The 22808-nt window shown below is 40.4% G+C and overlaps 1 protein-coding gene across 1 annotated transcript; it reads left to right on the plus strand.

The window, feature by feature from the left end:
- Window positions 1-768: 768 nt before the first annotated feature.
- vgll2a (vestigial-like family member 2a) lies at window positions 769-7863 on the plus strand. Its single transcript, XM_071906859.1, has 4 exons — window positions 769-846; window positions 3745-3991; window positions 6193-6690; window positions 7820-7863. Exons 1-4 carry the CDS (start codon window positions 769-771, stop codon window positions 7861-7863), a joined length of 867 nt encoding a protein of 288 aa, XP_071762960.1.
- Window positions 7864-22808: the final 14945 nt, after the last annotated feature.

Consider the following 22808-nt stretch of genomic DNA (forward strand, 5'->3'; position numbering starts at 1 on the left):
AACGCTGTTTCAGAAGCTTTGCACCTTTCTGTGGGGAAACACTGAATACCCAAATGCTCAAAAATTGTCAAATTTAAAGATACTTAATATCAGTGCAAAATATTGCTTTTATCAGCAGCTTCAATGCTATAGTATCAGTGTCTGTATTGCTCTTGACAAATCCTTGTCAGTCCAACCTAAGGCACTAACAGCCAATATAATGTATACATGTATATCACTACTTCAGTGAACTGGGCTTATACAAACTTCTCATGGAGTAAACTATTATTAACCTATTATTATTATTTGCACAAAAAGTTAAACTGACTGCAAAATCATGATATAATACTCAATCCATTTGAAATTTTACAAGTTGGTCAGAAACATTCATATACAGTATGCATAACACCTGGGAAGGATATGAGAATATGAAGGAAGCGGACAGCTTCACAGTGTACACTACGTGCAAATCCTGCACAAGTCTAAAATCAGATGTTATGATGATCCATATGTCCAGTAATTAAAAGCCCATTAACGCGGAGGTGGAGCTCGGCCTCTGATTGGCCGGAGGGGAGGCGTCAGGCTCGCGGGGTGGGGTGGGTAGGGGGGCTGGGGGCGTCACTTCGGGTCCGCTGCTGTCCGGTGCCTAAAGAGCGCAGCTGAGCGCAGCGGGGAGGCTCTCCGGCAGTCAACTGGTCACTTTTTCACCCCGGGATTACTCTTTCTTCTCCCGTTCCAACAGCGCTGCTTTCCTCAATGAAGCTTGGTTGCTCTCCGTGATTCTCCGCCATGAGCTGCCTGGATGTGATGTACCAAGTGTTTGGTCCTCAGCCTTATTTCAGCTCCTACAGCCCCTATCACCACCAGGTACGGACTATATCCACATCTCGAAATATCTAGAAAACTTTATTAATCCGCTGCCTACAGCCCCATATCGCCACCAGGTATGGATTATATATCTAGCAATATCTATAGAACTTAATCAGCTTCCTACAGACCTTATCACCCACTACATAAAACTTTATTAATCAACTGTTACGGTTTATATATATGTATAAAACTTTATAATTTAGTTCCTGTAGCCCTTATTAGCTATGTAGTCTATCTATAAATATGTATAAAACTTTATGAATTAGCCTGTACAACCAGCACATATAGATTATAAATCTATAAAAAAAAAATGTTAATCACCTCTACTACCACGGATTATATATATACAACTTTATTATGTGTAAATCATAAGGAATTATTCATTTCCCGGAGCCCATACGCTACCATATAGAGTATAGAAAACTTTCTTCTGTTTCTGCAGCCCGCTGGTTGAATATTCATATTCAGATACATGAGTTTCTCCAGACTAAATATAGAAATTGATGTTTTTTTCCCCAGGTCATCTGTCCAAAGTGAATTAGAGGAAAGTAAAAAAAAAATGCGTGTTGAATGCGTACTGAAAACAATATCAAATGTATTAGTAGGCTATGAATACTATATTATACTTTTCTTCATAAGCAAGTCATATGAGCCTCAATCAAGCCGAAACTGATTTGATATTCAATATATTTCATAAGCATAGTGCTACAATATTTGACTTTCACGATTTTTATGGATGCTTTTTAACTGATTGTCATAGTGTATTTTTCCAGAACTAGTGATTTACGGCCAGAAATAGTCTAACAATAATAATAATAATAATGACAGAATTACACTCATTTTATCTCCGCGCTCTAATTTTACCACGCTGAAATTAATGTGTGAAGCCAATCATTTCAGAGTAATTGGGTTTACCTTGACCTGTTCATATCAAGTAGAGTTTTACAACCTGATTATTGCATGGGCGGTTCCCAGATCCGCATGTTCATATTAATTTGTAATATTACTTTCACATTCATTTCTGTGAAGTGAAATTGATGCCTGTGAAACAGTCGGACTGCGGGTTTTCGTTAAAGTGCCTTTTCACTCTCTTAAAACCTCTCAGTCAACATCCAGACATATTTCACATAGTGCCAAAACACACTGTCACCTCAACAACCTGTGGATCAGCCAGCGCCTACATTACACTGCTCCACAATTTGACAATATATAGCCTATTATCAATATTTATTGACAATATATATGATCAACAGGATCCATTTGTTAAATCTGGATTTCAGTCATTTCTATAAAAAATACAACTTTAAAACTGTTTGGGCTCAACTTTGATCAGAGAATTTGAAGTGATTTAAAATATGCCTAGCTCCTTTATTTTCTATTCAACTAATAATAAGGATAACAATAATTTAAATAATGAATAATTTTCTGGTGCAAAAGTGATAGATAGGAAACAGGTTGGAACATGACAGTGTGTGTGTGTGTATATCTGTATATACAGTGATGCAGTGTTCAATTAAAAGGAGGGTAAACTACCATAAGGCAAACAACCACCAATATAAACAAAAAACAGCCATATTTTCAGAAAAGTATTAATTTATGTTTTTTTTTCCTTTAAAGACTATATCCTTATATAACTTCAATCAGTATTATACGTCTTACAATGATGTATAACAGTGATTCTCAACCTTTTTCATATCAAGGACCCCTAATTTAGTCCACATTAGAGCCACAGACCCACATTTGATGAGATTTTGTTTCTCAGACCCAAATCTGAGAATATTTTTATTGTTGGATACATGGGCGGAAATTACGGGGGGGACAGGGGGGTCCGGACCCCCCCTTCCTGGGAAAAACAGAGAGTTGTCCCCCTCAATATATCATTGTAAACATAACTATATAATTTTAAATAATATAATAATATGCATTGAAAGCACTTGTGCTAATTATAGACACAAAACAATGCGTTTTTAAGTTTCTAAAGATTGCGTCTGCCCGCCCGCCCCCCCCCCTCATATGCCTCACAGTGGTTTGGTCCACTGCCTACCTGCCTCCCCGAACCCCCACACACACACATTAGCCCTCGGTACGAGCGTCTGTGGAACAATTTCTGGAAGTGTGTCAGTGGTGGCTGACCTCCAGTAAGTAGCTGCTTCGCAAAGGTTAGCTTAAAACAAAGGATGTGTCAGACATTTTTCTTTACTTCTACCACTCAATAGAATAAAACACATTCACAATTGTAACCTAGACTACATTTTGTTCGCTCCATTACCTCGCGGTTGAATCTTGTGCGTCAACGTGTTGGTACGGAGCAGCCGCGTCTCCTAATGCATGTATGTGTATGGAGGCAGGAGGTCTGGTGTCCCCTTCAGGAATTGCTCTTGAGAAATTTTTCTGTTTATTGTCCCCCCCAACAGTGAAATGAAATATCCGCCCTTGGTTGGATATGATTTTGTCCAGAATTCCATGACTGTATCTGTATTGTAGGTAGAGAGATAACAGTGAAACTATGATCAAAACAGTTGTTCTTCTACATTCTCTCATTGTGTTAACTTCTTGTAAATGAAATAATGGTAAAGTTTATCATCAATTTGCTGGGGACCCCCTGGAACCCCCTCAAGGACCCCTGGTGGTCCCCGGAGCCCACGTTGAGAACTACTGATGTGTAATATGAATTTTACAGTATAAAGATTTGCATCAGCTTTAAAAGGTGATAAACTCTATCCTGCAAATGTAAAGCTGGGTTTAGAGTTTTGCTGGGTTTACCCTCCACTACATCCCCATATCTGTACTATCCTAAGGGTCAAAGGTCATGAGATTTCATATGAACTAAAAAAGTGCTACTAAAAGATATATATACTCCACTTCTGTGCCAACCATACTTCTGACTTCTTCTAGAAACTGGCCTTTTATTCTAAAATGCAAGACCCCCAGGAGAGCAGCAGCCGGCTCGGCCCCCCCGGCCCCCCGGCCATCAAAGAGGAGGACAAGGAGCCGCCGCCTGGTGCCGAGTACCTGAGCTCCCGCTGCGTCCTGTTCACCTACTTCCAGGGCGACATCAGCGCCGTGGTGGACGAACACTTCAGCCGAGCCCTCAGCCAGCCCGCCGCGTACCCCGCCTCCACCAGCAACAAGGCCACGAGAGGTGTGTGTGTGTGTGTGTGTGTGTGGTGTGTGTGTGTGTGTGTGTGTGTGTGTGTGTGTCAGTCTTTTCGCCCCAAAATACTTTTTTGTGGAAAAGCCTCTAAAAAGCCTCTAAAGATTCTGACCCACCACGCCTATTCAGTGGTAGGGGATATTCTGATGTGTGTGTGTGTGTGTGAGAGTGTGTGCTCAGTATGCCATATATTTATTTTATGTAAATTAGGCTCCAGCTGTTTTGGGTTTTTTTTTAAAGCGGATACCAATATTGCGGGATTGAAGCTGTCCAATATCTTTGCTTTATTCTACCACAGAGCTCCACACTTTCATCCATTATCTTCATGCAAACAAGGGGGGCTTTCAAATTGAGTCTACCCACTTCACTAAAATGTGAAAATCCTGACCAGTTGCATTAGGGTTCAACCGATATGAGTTTTTGAAGGCCGATTTGGATTGAAGCTTTTTTAAAATTGACCATTTTCATGCAAAAAAATGACCAGTATTCAGTGTGTTTCCCCCGGAATTGTATTCTTGTGAGGGTGGGAAAGCCCCTGAAACAGCATTTAGATCATCATGGGACACTAAAACTCTCCACTGAAAGCCTGGATACTAATACTAATACTAATACTGATATATTTGTTTATACTTGTATGGCATCTGATTAAAATGTCATATTAGAATCAGTTCCGGTTAAATTCTTCCCATAGACAACCAGTGTAGCATTGATCAATCCTACAATAAATATAAGATAAGATAGCACTTTATTAATCCCCTTGGGGAAATATATAATCAATCAAACTGCATCATATCCATCAAATCAGAGGTGGACGACGCTGACTACCGAGTATCTGATATATTCTATCGGTCTAACTATCGGCTGATGTAAATCTGTTCCTCCATCATCAGTGGAGTTTTTGCATGCCACCTCTTGGTTTGTTATTGTGGGCTTTCACTTGTAAGTATATAAACACTGTTGAAAAAAAATGTTTTTAGCAGTCTGAACAGAGCAGAGACTCAAAGTGTGTTTTGTTTCAGGTTCAGTTGGCAGTCCTTCCCTCTCGGCCTTGTGTTTGATGGAATCATGAAGTCAAACAAAGTGGAAGGCAATGATGAATTAGTATAAATAACGCACGACAAAAATCATAACAACGCACTCTGTTGGAATGAAAGGATTGCAGGAGTAAAATATTGAGAAATAGGCCCGTTTTCTGAGCAATTCATTTCACTAATTGTAGGCTATAGCCTATGTTTGACAATTTTGCACCAATTTTCAGTCATTTGGCTTTATTTCATTAATTTGTCTGGACATAGGAATATCTAAGTATTTCCTAGCTATTTTTCTGGATATTGTCATATCCATTCTCACTTATCAGTCTTAGGGCAAAGGCTCAACAAGCACAGATGCTGAAATTCAGCGGTGTCCCCATTGAAGTTTTAAAAAGGCTATGTAAAAGAAACATGAAAATGAAAGGATGAAAAGAAAGACTTCCACACGTTTGGATCAACGTCATTTTTTTAGTTTATTGCCAAGCATTTTGCTAATCTTTATTACATAGACGGTTTTATTTTCAGGAATCTTTCTCTTCTCACCTCCAGCACCTTAGTTTAATCTAGAGAGATGTGAGCCCAACCGGAATTAAAGGGGCAATAAGTAAAGCTTTTACTGCCCTGTTAACATCAAATGACCATCTGTGGAGCGTTGATAGGATTGTTGATCAATACCAATGCCTCAACATTGACCAGGTGCTGACCAGGTGCTGAGATTTCTGTCTTTCAAAACACACTTTCTGGTCCATACTCTATATCCAACTCCCAACCAATTGGAGTTTCAAGACACTCCCAATCCCTTGAATCCCCCCGTGCTATTCAGGCTAAAAAGCCTTGTTCCCAAGCCAGAAAAAGCAAATGCCAAAGCAGTATTATTATTCCAATATTTAGCAGGGTGATATATTCCCTCTTCACTATCTCTAGATATGGGTAAGATCTGTTGGATCTCTGCTCTAATTAGCTAGCTTACCCCTCTCTAGTGTGCAAATGTAACTTTATTGTTTGTTTGTAGGAGGAAATAAGTTCTATAAATGTGGTTGCAATTCCCACTGGTCACAAATAGAGGTTGAAAAAGGTCATAGATTACTTAATGCCCCTTTAAGCAGACATTGAAAAAATCACGGTATTCATATGTATTGTCCATTTCTATCCTTGCAGATGGATCATTCCCTATGAGCCAGAGAAGTTTCCCTCCTTCGTTCTGGAACAGCTCCTACCAGCCATCGGTCTCCTCCACCTTGGGCAGCGCTCTGTCGGCTCCCCACTCAGAGCTCTCCTTCCCCGGGGACCCTTACTCCTCCGCCTCCCTGCACAGCCACCTCCACCAGCCCAGTCCCGATGCCTGGCACCCCTCCCACCACCACCACCATCACCACCACCACCCGTACTCGCTAGGGGGCGCGATAGGCACCCAGGGCTCGGCCTACCCGCGCCCGGGGGTGCACGAGGTGTACGGCGCGGCGTTCGACCCGCGCTACGGCTCGCTGCTCGTGCCGTCGGTGAGGCCGCACCACCGGTTGGCTCCCGGCAGCTCGGTACCGGGGCCCAGCGCCTCGCCCTGTGACCTAGGGGGGAAGGGGGAATCAGGGGCTGGGTCGGCCTGGAGCGGTGCCTTCACCGGAGCTGGAGCTGAGATCGGACTCAACATGGACACAGGTAACGGTCGTCATGCAAACTTATGACAAACTTAGCGTATTGCCTACTGCAGCGGTTCTTAATCATTTGCTATCGTGACCCAAGAGTCTGCAGCTTTTCATTCCAACCAAACACTACAGCTTCTAAATGTATTAGTTAATAGCTAAGTCTGTCTAGGCATTTCCTCTCTTTTCATGGCTGTTTCTCACCTGCAGCACCTTTCTGGTGTTAATCTAGTGAGTCGTGAATCCAACCAGAAGTAACCAGACAAAACTAAGCGTCTCTATTTCCTCACTGAGCAAATATTTGAGGCGCGTTCACACCAAGCATATTTGGAGTGATTTATTTGAACTCTGAAGCATATCCTCCTTCAGTTTGGTTCATTTGGCCAGGTAAGAACAATGACATTCAAACTGAAATGTGATGCGTTTCATTAGGAGTGAGAACGTAATCCAAACCAACTACAGGAAACGATCCCAAAACATATTATGGGTATAAGGAGATGTTGGTGGATGTCGCTCATATTCAGCTATTTCTACATGTGTTCTTAACTGTATGAACACCAGAGAAGGTCAATTACAGCAAAGAGCACAGATAAGTCCATCATGCTTAGCTAAAGTTACTGGAGTCAGATTAGTTTTAGTGTTTGGTTGGAATGACAACCTGCACATTCTGGCACATGGCTGAGAAACGCTGGTCGAATGTATAAACCCACAAAGCTGAAAGCCCATCAGATAGCCTTCTCTTCCTCTATAATTCTTTATTTCAGACTATTTGAATATAAGCAGCACTGGAGATGGGGATGCCTGTCAAAATGAGACCATACAGTACAAAGCAAGACAATTTTACAATAAGAAACAATGCTTTAGAGTATGGAAATCAGATTTAAATGAAGATCTATTTCCCTGCCTCAGATCAGCTTACCACAAGTGGCTTAAACCAACAAACTGACTGTCAATCAGTGCCTAAACATCAGCTGTCAACTTCCTTTTCCATTGCTGCTTTGCTTTCATCCCTTCCCTGCCTCGGGCCTTTCCTCTTGCTTTTATCAACAAGACATTTACCGCTCTTTTCCTAATCTCCCTTTTTCTCGTTCTTCTCCCCTTCCGCTGCCTCTCCTTTTTTCTTCCTTTCTTTCCTCCGCTCTCAGGTCTGCAGGCGCAGGATAAGAGCAAGGATTTGTACTGGTTTTAGAGACCGCTGAGACTCTTCCCCTTCTCTCCTCCTTCAGCTGGCCACTCTGTCGCCTCTTCCTCTCCCGCTCTAAATCTGTTGTTCTGCTGTATGGGATGAGACACTGATAGATCCGCACATGGACGAACAGGCAGACGGTGGTTCTGTGCCGTTAACGGCTTCTGGTCTACTTGCAGCTCGGCGTTACGGCGGACTGTGCGGCGGTAACGCAGCCCTGCTGAGCTGAACGGCCAACACTGTGGATATAAAGTGAGTGCGGAAAGACTGCGGCCTCGCAGAGAGAAGAGAGTAGGCCGAGCGATGCGGACAAAGACAAGACTCTTTGTGCTTCCTTGACAGGCAGGGACAACACTCCTCAACTGTGAAAGCCTGGGGGACAGACGGACAGACGGAGACACATGTCCTGTCAGCCTCCAGAGACAAAGAGCTTGAAGGACTTGGCAGGACTCGCCTCGCTGGGACAACTGGGCAACACACGCTGGGAGAAGTGGCTGGAAAAAAGGAGGTGTTGGTGTTGAGGAGGCATTTGACAGACGGCGACGTGCAGGAGGAGTCCAAGCCCTTCGGTTTACATGAGGCGCAGGTTCAACATCAACCCAAACATTTTGATATTATGGCACAGTAAAAAATCATATTGAAACAGCTTTGGAAACTGTTTTGAACTGATATCAGAAAGATATTTATGTATAAAAATGCAGGTAGCAGCTATGGACGACCACGGACGTCATTTCATTTTGGCACTATATTTACATAGGTTTTCAATGTCGTATCAACATGTATTCAAAATGTTTGCTAGGTATGACTTAATTTTGGTGCCCGACTCACTAGATTAAACTAAGGTGCTGGAGGTGAGCCAGAAAAAGAGAAGAACTGTCTAAGTAATAAAGATAGGCTTAGCTGTTCACTAAGAAATTTGAATTTAATTGACCAAAAGCTGTGGCGTTCGGTTCGGAGTCTTGGGCCACAATAGTACCTAACTGAAAACTACTGCAGTAGACAGTTTGCTAAGTTTATCATCTCAAAAGTTTGAATGACGACCGTTTGCTGTGTCCATGCTGAGTCCGATCAACATCTATTCAACGGCAAAGTGTTTGCTGGGCCAGATCCAGGCATACAGAGCCTTCAGCCTACCACTAATATAAAACAGGATGGAGTTTTTAATGACAGTACATCCACCTCAGCAGTAACGCCATGCTGAGCACAACACATTACAACACTACACATTTCCCCACAGAGTGGACTGGACTGAGCTAAGCTCCTTTATTCTGGACATTTATGAAACTGGACTTGATTTTATGGTGAAAGCAGACATTGAAAAAAAAAAAAAGCATCACCATTAATATGTCAAAAAAACGAATGAACGAACAGAAACAGCGTTGAGAAATGTTCACTACACACCAATGGCTGTTGTTCCTTTTGGTGGACGAGAGAGAGAGAAAGAGAGAGAGAGAGAGAGAGAGAGAGAGAGAGAGGAGGGATCTCTTGTTAGATGAATGAGGAGAACGGCGGCTATTTGAAGCCACTTGACTCTTTCTCTCTCTATTCCCCTGCAGCTGTCAACGACAACTGCTCTTCAACTCACTGAACACACACACACACGCACACACACACACACACACGCACACACACACACACACACACACACACACACACACACACACGCACACACGGTCCCGCTGTAAAGTGTTTGAGCCAGGCCTGTGGACTTCATAAAAGGAGCATTTAGTGCGAACTGGATTCTGACCTACTGGGACAACTGGTCTGATATGAGGTGGGGGGGGGGAGCAGGGGTGGAGGCACAGACACAGTCAAAGAGTAATTTGTGTGTGTGTGTGTGTGTGTGTTCATGTATTTCTATACTTATAAGGACCAAATTTCCTCACAAGGACAGAAAGATGAGGCAAATCCAGTTTTCCTTTAGGGAGACAGTTAAGGATTAGGATTTGTCTTTAGGATAGAGATAAGAATTAGGTTAGGGAATTAATGAAGTCAGTGAAGGTCCTCACAAGTATAGCAATACAAAAGTGTATATGTATGTCAGCTCTCTACACCACTGTCGCTACAGCCTGCCATTTCTGTGAAATTTGAACGTAAAATATTTTCATTTCTCCCAGGTACATACTGTAAGTCAATGGAACAGTCACAGCATGCTGTATTCTATGTGAATATATTAATATATTGCCTAAAGTATTGTTTCTGTCGATCCCGCTCCGATGTAAAGTCTTTGTATGTATTTGCTGTCTGCCTGTTACTATAAAGTGATGGCACTATCTGGCTCAAAGACAACTTGACTGTCTTCTCACTGGGTGCTGTGTCGCATTATTTGGAAGCAATGGCTGAAAGCTACACCATGGTTTTTTTGGAAGGAGGGCAATTTGAACCTATGAAATGCCAAAAAAAAGGTTATGATATAGCTTTACTACTGAACAGAATGGCGGAGACGCGGCAAAAGGGCTACAAGTGCGATACAAGTGCGAAAGAAATTTCTATGAGCAAAACAATAAATCAACATTTTCTGTGGTTGCTTTGTCTGTGTTCTAATAATTTATGTAAAATGTATAGGGTGTAAATAATTTGTCATTACCTTTTCATGGCTGTTACGATCATTAAAATGTTTTTTCTTGACGTGTCGAAATGCTAACATGACTCCTCTCTTGAACAGAAGTTTGCTCGGAAGTTTACTAGCTTGTTAGCATTTCACGACTTGAAGATAATTCAGTTCTAATGGTCATGCAGTTGTTTGACAGACGTGAAAAGGTTAAGGCAAAGTAACAACACTATATACATTTCACATACATTATATTAGAACACAGAAAAAGCAACCACAGAAAATGTCTATTTATTGTTTTGCTCATAGAAATTGAATAGGGTACCGCACTTTGTAGGCGCGGCCCATTTGAAACGTCACGCCATTCTTATCTATAATTAAAGGATAAGGCTGGTGTTTTTTAATTCATTTCTTACCGTCAACAAATCCTATGAAAATAACAAAATCAACAATGAATTTGTTTTGCTAACAAGTCTCGTCCATGTAGCCGATGCCCAATAAAGCCATGTCCCAGCAGCCATAGAACTCCATTGTATTAAAAAATGATGAAATGAAACACGTCAAAGAGCCATGCCGTTGCTCTGGGCAACATATTTCATCATTGCGATGCACCGGGCCGGCCGACTTTTTCCTCAAACAACTTAATAAGCCGACCGTAAACACGTTTTCCATCTCAGGAAAGTAGTTCCGTAGCACAGAAAATAGTCCCTGTCGTAATGAAGAATTTGTTCCTGTTTGAATTTGATTTGGTAATAACTACAACAGTCTGACTTTTCGTGGTAACAGTTAGCGATTTTTAAAATTGAAACTATGTCTTTGTGAGCTGTATTTCAAGGTTTTTAGCTTACAATTGGAGCCAATGACTTCCGGGTTGACGGCTAAAAACGGTACGTGGGAAGTCAGAAAGTAATGGGAGTAGAGCAAACGCATTGTTGATTTTGTTATTTTCATAGGATTTGTTTACGGTAAGAAATGCATTAAAAAACACCAGCGTTATCCTTTAAAGCATTGTTTGATATTAGAAAGTAACTGTTGGGCTGTTGTGATACTACCCTCCCACCACATTTACAATCCAATCTACTGTTTGCTCACGCTGCACGAGGCAAGATTTTGATGTAAAAATGCAGCTGTCTTATCAGCTTAAATCACAAGTGGCTGCAACAGAGAAGAGCGTCTCATCCCCAGTAATTGAAACGTCATAGATTTACTGGAGGTGACAAATTGAACCCAATGAGCAAAATACAAACTCCTCTCCTCAACAGCAGTGAGCGAACACTCCGTCCAGAGAAAGCTGGACTCACCAACGACAGACCTTTTGATTCTCTCGTCCCTTTTGTATGCTTTGGTATAAAGCAGCACAGACCGGCCAAGGCTATGAAACACGTGCGCTGTGTGCAGTTTACCAATGTCACCTTACAGGATTTCTGGGTAATGAAGTCCTCAAAATTCAAACATTTAAGTGCAGCTTTCTCAAGGTCATTTTTCTGTGTATGAGATGAGAAATCACCTCTAAGCTTTTGCAAAAAAACAAACAAAATCGAGCCATTTTTGTCCACAAAATATGTATATAGTGCAGTTTGAAGTGTATTTCCTCACCAAATGTATAAAAGAGACGTATACTGTATATAAAGTTAAACCTCTTGATGAGATCTACACCAAAACCACATTGCTGGCTTAATGACCAAAGCTCTGCCCTCCTGTAAAGCCAGTAAAAAGCCACTGATTTGTTATTACACTAATAAAAAAAAGTATAAGACTTTTTTTTATTGTTTTTACCTTGGTTGAAATAAGAACAGTTCCTCTTCCAGTTGGAAATAAGTGCTCAAATTTACAATGACCACCTAAAGTGTCTGCTTAGCAATAATGATTAAATTTATTTGAAAAATGAAAACACAGTATACCAACAAGCACACAGCATTATACATATCAGGATGACACACGAAAGATATATTGGCATTAATTAACAAATGTACCATTAAATGATACAACACAATCAATCTGGCATTGCATTAGGTTTCAGCCAATGCTATGCCATTAGTCTCTTTTTATTTAATTTTTTTTTCTTTGGAGCTAAGAAGCGCGGAGTTCCTGCATTGCACTTCCTAGAGATCACCTGTCAATCAAACAGTGTGGGCGGAGCTTGGATTTTCTGTTGATGCAGTTTGAGTTTCTGTAGGTGGCGCTCTCTTCTTTGTCTGTTCAGCCATGGTGGCTATCACTGCTCATGCTAACTACCCAGTTCTTCTGCTATTTATTCCAAACAAACTGGAAACTTAAAATGCATCACATCGCTACCAGAAACCAAGAGAGGTAACGAAAGATAAAAGAGGAAAGAGAGAGGGTGAGATTCAGGGCCAAGGCTATTTTCTTCAGGTCAGATGAGAAGTGAAGCGTTCAGCAACAAAGTTATATTTCCCTCACGAAAGAAAAGGAACAAGCTACAGTCTGATGCAATAATAGATAGATAGATAGATAGATAGATAGATAGATAGATAGATAGATAGATAGATAGATAGATAGATAGATAGATAGATAGATAGATAGATAGATAGAGAGGGAGGGAGGGAGGGAGGAGGGGAGGGAAGGATCTGCTGAGAAAAGCAAAGTGGGGAACAAAACCATACAGTCAAACAAAAGACATAAAGTGTCAATTCAGCCATATGTTCTGTTTCTCAGAAGCTCCACAATGTGTGTGTGTGTGTGTGTGTGTGTGTGTGTGTGTGTGTGTGTGTGTGTGTGCGTGTGTGTGAGTGTGTGTGTGTGTGTGTTTGTTTCAGCTGAGAGCCGGACAGCTGTAGATTAATATCGGCTTCTGACTCGAGTGATGATGGACAAGAGAGGGGTGGAGAGGTGCTCTCTCTCTCTCTCTCTCTCTCTCTCTCTCTCACACTCACTCAAACACACTCATCTCTCCTTTCTCCTTCGCTCTCCTGAGGGACACAAACAAATGCCTCTATTCACAAAGACGTTAGAGTTAATTCAGCTATCCAATAAAAATACGAAGGTATAAAGCTGTGCTAATTGGCATGTGAAACAGAGGGGTGGGGTTAAGGACAAGAGCTGCTCTTTAATTAAAGCGGAGAGAGGGAAGGAGTGCTGCAAGGCCGCCATGCATTCTCCTTCACAGGCTAAATTCACATATCATTTCAATGAATTGTTAGCACCGTTACACCTGAATCGCGCAGTTGAAGCACTGGTCTTTGTGCATTTTAATGTTGTCACTTTAGGAGGACTTAAGATTCAGCTGATGTTCAGTCTAGAATCGACCCAATGAAGTGGCATTTGTGGCACGATACAAAAATGTTTCAAGAACAGGTTTAGTAGAAACACATGAATGAAAAGTATGTAAAAATAGGAGTTACAGCATTATAAAGGTGTGCAAAATAACACAAAATAACAATAAAAATAAAAAGAGACTAATGGCGTAGCATTGGCTGGATACTAATGCAATGTCAGATTGATTGCATTGTATCATTTAATGGTACATTTGTTAATTAATGCCAATATATATTTTAGATCATACTGAGGCAAAGAAAATATGTATATGAAAATATACAAAATCTATGAAAGATAATGAGATATAAGATAAGCAAAAAATTCCACTATATATTCCACTTCTACTATATGCTTCCATTCGCAAACATGGCATCAGTTTCCACTGCTATGCAGATGATACACAGCTGTATATCTCAGTCATGCCAGATGATCTGTGTCCTATGAATATCCTTAATAACTGTTTTTCAGAGATCAATGCATGGATGAAGATAGATCTGAAATTCTGGTAATTGGGCCCGAGGTACCATGAGAGAACTAGATTACTGAACTGAAGTCACTGACAGAGAACATTAAATCTCATGCTAAGAACTTGAGGATTATCTTTGATAGTGACGTAAGCTTTGAAGCACATATCAGAAATGTAACTACAACTGCATTTTATCGCCTGAAAAATATTAACGCCCTTTTCTCACCCATCACTAGCAGTCTTTACTACTGTAACGCACTTCGCTCTGGACCCCTTTTATAGTTTTTAAAATCCATTCACAGACTTATATTAAGAATATGCTCACTAAATATGTTATTGGAAGAACACTCAGGTCCTCTGATTCCTCTCTTTTGCTTCTACCTATATGCAGGTCAAAAACGTATGGGGAGGCTGCTTTCAGAAACAGACATTTTTAAATGCAAGTACCTGTTTAGACTCGCTTTTTCTTCTATTTTTGATTGATTGATTGATTTCTTCTTTTTAGCTCCTTTTAGCTCTTTATATTTCATTTTGTCTTAATTTTATCTTGCACTATTATTACATTTATTGTATATATTATATATTATTATTTTATTTTTTATATAATTTTTTATGTATTCCTTTTTATTTTTTGTTAATGTGAAGCACTGCATTGCACTTGTTTGCATGAAATGTGCTATATAAATAAAGGTTGATTGATTGATTGATCATAGACAACGATGCAAATACTCCCTTGCACTTTTTCTGTACATAATGGTTCCTCCATTTGGAATTGTTGGGTTATTAGCTAATACACATATGCAAATCTGCATGTTCTGTACATGTTATCTAAATCTGTGAATTGAAAATATTTAAAGATACTTTTCAGTGTTATGGTTTGATTTAATATGTGTTGGAATTGTTGGTTAGAGTTACACTTAATTCCCTTCATTTGCTCCATTTTTCTTTATATTCTGTTTTTCTTTAATGTATCCTATTGCTATTTGCTACTGCAATTATGCAGTTTCCCCACAGGGCTCAATAAAGTTTCATTTTATCTAATCACAACCCTACTCATCTCTCTCTCTCTCTCTCTCTCTCTCTCTCTCTCTCTCTCTCTCTCTCTCTCTCTCTCTCTCTCTCTAGCCTTGCTAGCCTTGCCGAGGCCATCACAGTCTGACGAGGAATGTGAAGCCTGTTAATTCCTCTGAGCTTCAGAGCAACTTGCTACCACATTCACTCCGCATTCACTCCACATTCACTCCATATTCATTCCCATCACTCACATTGGCCGCGTGGCTGCCGGCCTCGCACCAGCCAGATACATTTTTCACATTAGTCAACATGAACGCCACAAATGAAAAACTTGAAAACCTGTCCACACTCTTGAGAGCGGGACATCTGGGATGCTTATGCAATTTACAGAGGATAACAAAAATCCACACCCGCTCTCAAATCTTCTACTTTTTTTATTGCCTTGAGGTCTGATATGGGTGCTGCAGCAGCCTTGAGGTTAAACAATAACCAACAATAAATAATAATAATAAACAACAATAAATAAATAGGATATATCATCCCTAATCAGTCTGGGTCTGTCTGTGACCCTGTGTGTAAATATGTAAATACCAGGTTTGCCTGAAATTGGCTTTTCAATGATGTTTGAGATGTTTCGGAGTGTATGCCATTTGTTGTGGGTGTGTTGCATGGGCGTGGCCAGCTGCCAGCAGCTGGGTTGTGGCTATCAAGCACAGGGAAGTCATAGCAGCAGCAACAATGGAGGAAAAGAAGTAAGAAACAAAAGAACAGCGATGGTATACATGCATTAGACAAGACCCATTCAAAAACACACAGTGAAGCAACTTTGCTTTTTTATCGCCGATTCCCTGCATTTGTTGTCTCCTTCTCGGATGCCGGTTACCTCAGCCTCAGGTTAGATGACAGCTCATCAAGATGAGTGACAAGTATTGGGGCGGGGACTTGACCAACTGAGGGGAAGGATGGCGGGAAGAAGTAAAGACAAAAAGTTGCATATTATAGCTTTAAAATGATAATAATGAAAAAAGAAACCCCATTTTTCACTTCTGTTTGGATATAACAACCAACAAAATCAAGGTAAAAACAAAAGGCTACTCATTTCTGACAATGTATTAACAATGGAAAACTTGGTATGGCCTTAGCATCAGTGAATCTAAATGTATAGATCAGGGAGCATCAGGACCAATGTTACATCTAAACTGATGTTACATCTAAACTGATTTGGTGAGCTATGACTAAAAATGTATTACATTGACCAAATAATATCTTGTCAGTCCCTTCGTCTAATAATTTATCACACTGACCAAATATCTTGTCAGTCCGTATGTCTAATAATGTATCACACGGACCAAATAATAATATCTTGTCAGTCCCTATGCCTAATAATTTATCACATTGACCAAATAATTATATCTTATCAGTCATTAGTCATTGCACTTTGTCCCCAGCAATTAGCAAATGATATTAGATACAGGGACTTTGCCATAGCTTAGGATTTAGTGAATTGGCCAACATCAACCTTAAAGGAGAAATCCAGCCTAAAACACTTTTCCTGTGAAAACAGTTATTAGTGATGTACCTTGCATTTCTCTTCCCATTTTGTTGCTTGGTGGTGTATTTTTCTTATTCCCGTGAATAACTGGCTGAACTTAGACGACGTCACGTCAAGATATTTCCAGCACAGCTACAATGAAGTTTGATAGGAGAAAAATTTTCAACGATCCAAAACATTCAACTGTAAATGTCAGGTTTTGGTGTCAATCCCTCAGAATCAAAGAGGGTTACCATTTTGCACCGACGTTCAACAATCATACAGAGAGAAATCCTCACTACAAGACACGCCTCCACAAGGTATGTCATTACTATTATTAGTTAATAAAGCATTTATGAAAAAATAACTACAAAAATATTTTTTTCTTTACAGGCCTGTAGTCAAAACAGTTAATCAATAAAGCATTTCTGAAAAAATAACTAAAACAAATGTTCTCTTTATAGGCCGAGAAGCATACCGACACATCCTTTTTCGTCGTGATGAAGGGGATGTACTGACGTAGGGTCGAAGGGGCGTGTCTTGTACTGACATACCCTGTGCAGGTGTGTCTTTTAGGAAGTCTGCAGGCTGTAGATAGATCTACTTGAATTTCTCCACCAACAGTAGCCTCAATAGACCAGAGTGCAATGCAGCCACAAGACATGTTGCATTTTGAGTAAGGGAATGCACTATTGCTATCGTGTTTTGAGTAAGGGGCGTGACTCTGACTGGAAACGTGCTTTCTTGCCATTTCTTGCTCCGCTATCACTATCTTTATTGCTCTTGTAAAACCAACAGCTGGATGCAACAATTTCACACCCCTTCTCTGGGAGTTGTCGAAAGGCATTCTGGGGAATGTAGGATATCAGTAACTGAAGTAGAAGGAGACAAATCAGGTTGAGAGAAAGTGGTAATAAAAAGCTAAATTACAACACTTCATCACAAAGTAACTCCTAGAATGCATCGGACATCACAGATTGATAATATATAACAGTGGATCCGAGGATGGAATTTTCCTTTAAAACAACTGCAGTACTGCATTTTAGAGTCTGGACACACCAAGCATATGAAAACAATTTATTCTGGTAAGACGGAAGCAACATCTTGCTAAAAACAATATCCAGTCGTCTTAAATTATTCAAGAAGACACAATGAATCATGTGGGAAAATGTCTGCTATGGTCTGCTGAAATCAAGGTAGAACTTTTGGTCTTACTTTCACTTAGAGCCATTCCAGTCACTTGATATGTTTACCAATGACCTTGTATTTATATTAAAACCATGACAGATTAAGTTCCTTACAGGTTGAAACTCTTTCAAAGTACGTATATTTGTAAGCCCACAGTTGGCATTAGAAGCATTAGAAGCAACTCTAAAAGAACAATTATATTTGTTGTCAAGAAATGCAGCAACTTTGCAGCCTTGCAGTAAGTCTGGTATGTGCCCGGCATCCATTTCATCTGAGGATGGCTAAAATGTTAAAAGGCTTTTCAAGGTAAATGAAAAGCATCTACTTCTACTTTTCAGTCCCAACCTAGACCTCCCTCCCACTCGCTCTCCATTCCTCCATCCCTCAATCCCTGGTCTATGATCTCTGTAGTTAGAGCAGATCAGAGTTAAGTGAGGATATCAGGTTTCTCTTCCCTTGCCAACTGTTTACAGGAGAAACAGAGCGGAACAGCCCTTTAACAATGCAGAGTGAATCCTCCTGCTCTGTTCTGCAGCATTCCCCACATTTCTACCACGGTTTGCTACAGTTGCGCTGGCAAGAAGAAAGGCACAAGGGAAAGAGGGAAAGAATGATGGACATTTGTTGCAAACAACTGACAGAAAGACGTTGAGGGAGAGAGAGAGAGGGCGAGAGACTGAGACAGAGAGAGAAAGGATAGTTTGGTCAAAGTTAGTTCTGATGTAGTATTACTCACTGACCAAACTTAAGATAACAAGGCAACAGTAAACACGTCGTCCCCCGCGAATTATGAAGTACCCATCTGGGCCAATTAGTAACAAATACAGTATGTCACCTTGTTTTGAGCTGTAATTATAGCTCCCCCTTTGGGTCAATCAGTGTCATTTTGAATGCTGGAATGCAGTGGTGAAATGCATCATTTTCCCAAGTTAAGTCAAAATTGGATCAGTGGTGTCTGAAGCGCATTTTACGTAATGTAAAGCACGAATGTAAAGAAGCATGTTGTTGAAATCCCGTACATCCGAACTTCTTCTTCAAATTGCTCCATCTTGACCGCAGTCTGCTGGTGACGGAAGTGTACTGCTCCCTAACAACACACGTCATGATTGCCCCTATGATCAACCAAACAAGAGTGCGCAACTTTGCGTAGACTCGGCACGAAGTTGGGACTTTTGGGCACATACGCAAGACCTACGCAGAGACCCAAGCGACCAAGAGTCAAATAGCGTCCGTTTACATGCAGAGACACTAGCGATAATGCGCGTGACACATGGATGAGGAAACAATTGATGCATATACAGAGTGAGCAGGCAATGTGTTGAGAAAGACGTGCTTTGGGTACTTTCAGGGTTGATTTTTGGACAGACCATTGGCTCGTTAGGACTGGATTGGAGAACAGTTGACAAGATTTTGGTCGGAAATCGATCAGGATGATGAAAAATGACGGGAATGGGAGAATAATGAAGTATAAGTGATCCACTCAAAGCATTCCGTAGATGGTTGGTGCTGTAATACGAATACGTTCTAAACATATTCTATTATCCATTATAAGCAGTGCTGGAATTTTTTTTTCAGATTTTTTTGGGGAGACCCTACACAGAGAACCCCGATATATAGCCTATTAGATTAGTCAACTGCTTTTTCCTCACTCCAGTTTTGCCAAGGTGATACAATTGAAAATAAATCATATGATTTATGCTTATAGAATATTATGTTTAGAACACTGGGCCTGTTTTCACAGAGAATCTCAAAGTAGGAAACCTGATCTATTCTTATATCTACTCCTTGGTGATCTTCCTTATTCTACATCAAAAAGAAAACTGTTCACAGACCTACCCTAATTCTTTACGAGGCTTTATGAATATTGCCCTAACGTCTTTTACTTTTATGTCACATCTCTATGAATTTTACAAGTAGACAGATAAGATGAAGCTCACCGTATTGACCTGTTTCTGAAAAGTATTTCTCTGAATACTTTTTGTGCAGTGAAAACACACACACACACACACACACACACACACACACTGACATCACTTTCTATCTGCTCACTTCAGAATGGAAATGCAAGGCTATTCAGTTACTGACAAGTACAGAGGGGGTATATAATACTGCATTGCAGAGGGAGATGTATTTGCATTGGCTCCAGCTAGCTGACATTTAATTTTTTGTCTTTTTTTCCCTTCACAATTAACTCTCACTCAGAATACTTTGGCCGTAGCAACTGGCAAAAATCGAAATAAATCACAATAATTTTAATGTCAAACAGACACTCGGGTGTCTCCAAAATGGTTAAACTGTTGCGCACATTTGATATAAAATTATTATAATTTATAATAATATTTAATAATATTTATTATTAATGAAAATCAGTTTTGAAGGCATCAACTTAGTTTGATTGATGGTGGTTTTGAAGTAAATAAATAAAATAAATAAAATAATTAAAATAAATAAAATAAAATAATTCTTAAAATAAAACGATCTTGGAGATGCCCATGTTTCTGTGTGTAAGATTAAAGATTATTATGATTTACTTTGAGCTCTAATTATTCTGAGGCAGAACTGCATCCCCCTTGAACTGAATGCTGATGCCTTGAATGCTGTTGGAGTGCGTTCCGGCCCATTTCCAACACTGATTATAAGCAATTTTTTTGATTATAAAACATTATAAATGAACTTCATAACTACTTATAAATCACTAGGTGTAATAAGACTATATAACATTATGACTGCACTTATACTGTAATGTCCTATAAACACATACTTCATAGTAAGTGTTGCTGAAAAGTCAAGGAAAACACTTTCATGACCAACTGACAGACTGAGGAAGAGCTAAAGACTAAAATACATTAAAAGGAAACTGGTGTTGGTGCTGGTAATGGGATTTTGCACTTCAGACACACCTTGACCCTGTAATCAGCATATCATAAGATATGCATTTCAAAATTTTCCAGTGGCCACATAGGATCTCAATCAGTATGAACTGCGATCAAATATCATATTTACAAAGATCTTTGCCAATATAAAACATGTATTTTTACCATTCATTTTTGCTGGCAATATTTGCCAAGTTTAAATATGAGCAACAGATTTTTCCATGTAAACAATGTGGATTTGTTTACATTCATAATTTCACTCCTACTGACAGAGTATGTTGGTAGACCCCAGTGACTCTGTTGAATAAATGTATTACCTTCAAAGATGTTCAGAAAGTCTTAATGTTTACCCTGTCTATAGCCACCGTGGCTGAACAGACAGACAAAAGAGTGCCACCTACAAAAACTCAAACTGCATCAACAGAAAATCCAAGCCCTGCCCACACTGTTTGATTGACAGGTGATCTCTGACAAGTGCAGTGCAGAAACACCACCGCAATAAGCGCTTAGTGACAAAGATGGGGACAAAATCAAAAGAACAAGGATCTCAAGGACTGCCACTTCAACACATTGTGTACCAACCAATCAGTGCTCAGTTAGCCAGCACTTCCTGGGTTTCTTTAAAACATGCAGTGGGTGATGGCTAATGGACATGATGTAAAATAGAGGAGTGGTGACGGAAATGAAAGAAAAGATAGTCATTTTTTATTTTTATGGGAAAGACGACTGCTGTTCCACCAACCCATACTGAGCAGTGACTCCCGTTAAATACAACACACTGTGGCCCTACACTATATCCTATTTGTCACATATGTAAATAATCCCCATAGAAGCTATATGACTGCATTTTAAGAGCCTTTATTCAGTTCACATTAAATCCACACCAGCTGATAGCCGCAATTTTAAAAAAGCAATCAAGCATTCAAAGTCTGACACTGTACCAAAGTCACTGGCTAGCCAGTAAGATTTAGTTTGCCATAGTTTCCTTTCCACTGTCAACAACAGCAACTGACACCTTCCCTTCACCTGGTGTATGTGTGTATGTGTGTGTGTGCGTGTGTGCATGTGGCATGTGTGTTCATTAGGGTTAAACCCCAACTAATGGGGGTCAAAATTGTCCTTTCAAAATGGGATCTGGTTTAGTCACTGTGGTCCACTTCTGATATGATGATGATGATGATGATGATGCAGTTTGATTGATTACATGTTTATTGTAAAATTGATCAATACTGGTTGTCTATGGGATGCCTTTAGCTTGAATTTACTCCACAGATTCCACACAAGTATGCATTAATATCTTCTTCTTCTTCTTCTTCTTCAATGGAGAGTTTTAGTGTCCCATGATGGTCTAAATGCCGCTTCAGAGGCTTTCCCACCCTGACAAGAATACAATTCTAAGGGAATCACTGAATACTGAAAACTATTTGAGGGACTTTTTGCCATTAAATGATCCAACTTAAGGATCACAAAGCATCAGCTATTGGCTGCTTTACTCCAAAAAATGTCAGTATCGGCATCGGCTTTCAAAAACCCTGTATCGGTCCAACCCTGGTCTTCATGTGCATTTGATTGTGAATGTGTGCAGGTCTGCATGTCATGGCGGAGAGAGACTAGCTAAATGCGAGATGACAACACAACCACCATGGCCCGATACCTGCATCAACAAACCCAATGACAGGCTGCATTAACAAATCACTAAAATGGTCGATCTGCTTGTCAGAATCCGCAATGGCCCGACCAAATATGTGTTGCGTTAAAGTCGGGGGACAGAGCGGGGGGGGGGGGGTGGAAACGCAGCTGTGGTTCTTGTTAGCCGGGGTTTGACTGCCAAAACTGTCGGCGGTGGGGTAAAACAAATCGACTCGGAAAACGCACGCCGACTGACATTTATTGAGGTTTGTTTACCTCCCGCTCGCTTGATACCCGGCACTGTCGACTGGAGAAGAAGTGGAAATTGTAACAGTGTGGACGAACCGCACATGGCAATTCACTGTGAATTCGGAGCTGCTCGGGTGTCTTTGTTTTGGACGGAAACTGTGTGCCTGACAC

This window comes from Centroberyx gerrardi, chromosome 18, assembly GCF_048128805.1.
Source record: "Centroberyx gerrardi isolate f3 chromosome 18, fCenGer3.hap1.cur.20231027, whole genome shotgun sequence".
Taxonomy (NCBI): domain Eukaryota; kingdom Metazoa; phylum Chordata; class Actinopteri; order Beryciformes; family Berycidae; genus Centroberyx; species Centroberyx gerrardi.

Coding starts and splice junctions, on each gene's coding strand:
- vgll2a (XM_071906859.1), top strand. CDS start 769: ATGAGCTGCCTGGATGTGATGTACCAAGTGTTTGGTCCTCAGCCTTAT. Junction 847..3,744: donor ACAGCCCCTATCACCACCAG/GTACGGACTATA, acceptor GACTTCTTCTAG/AAACTGGCCTTTTATTCTAA. Junction 6,691..7,819: donor CGGACTCAACATGGACACAG/GTAACGGTCGTC, acceptor CTCCGCTCTCAG/GTCTGCAGGCGCAGGATAAG.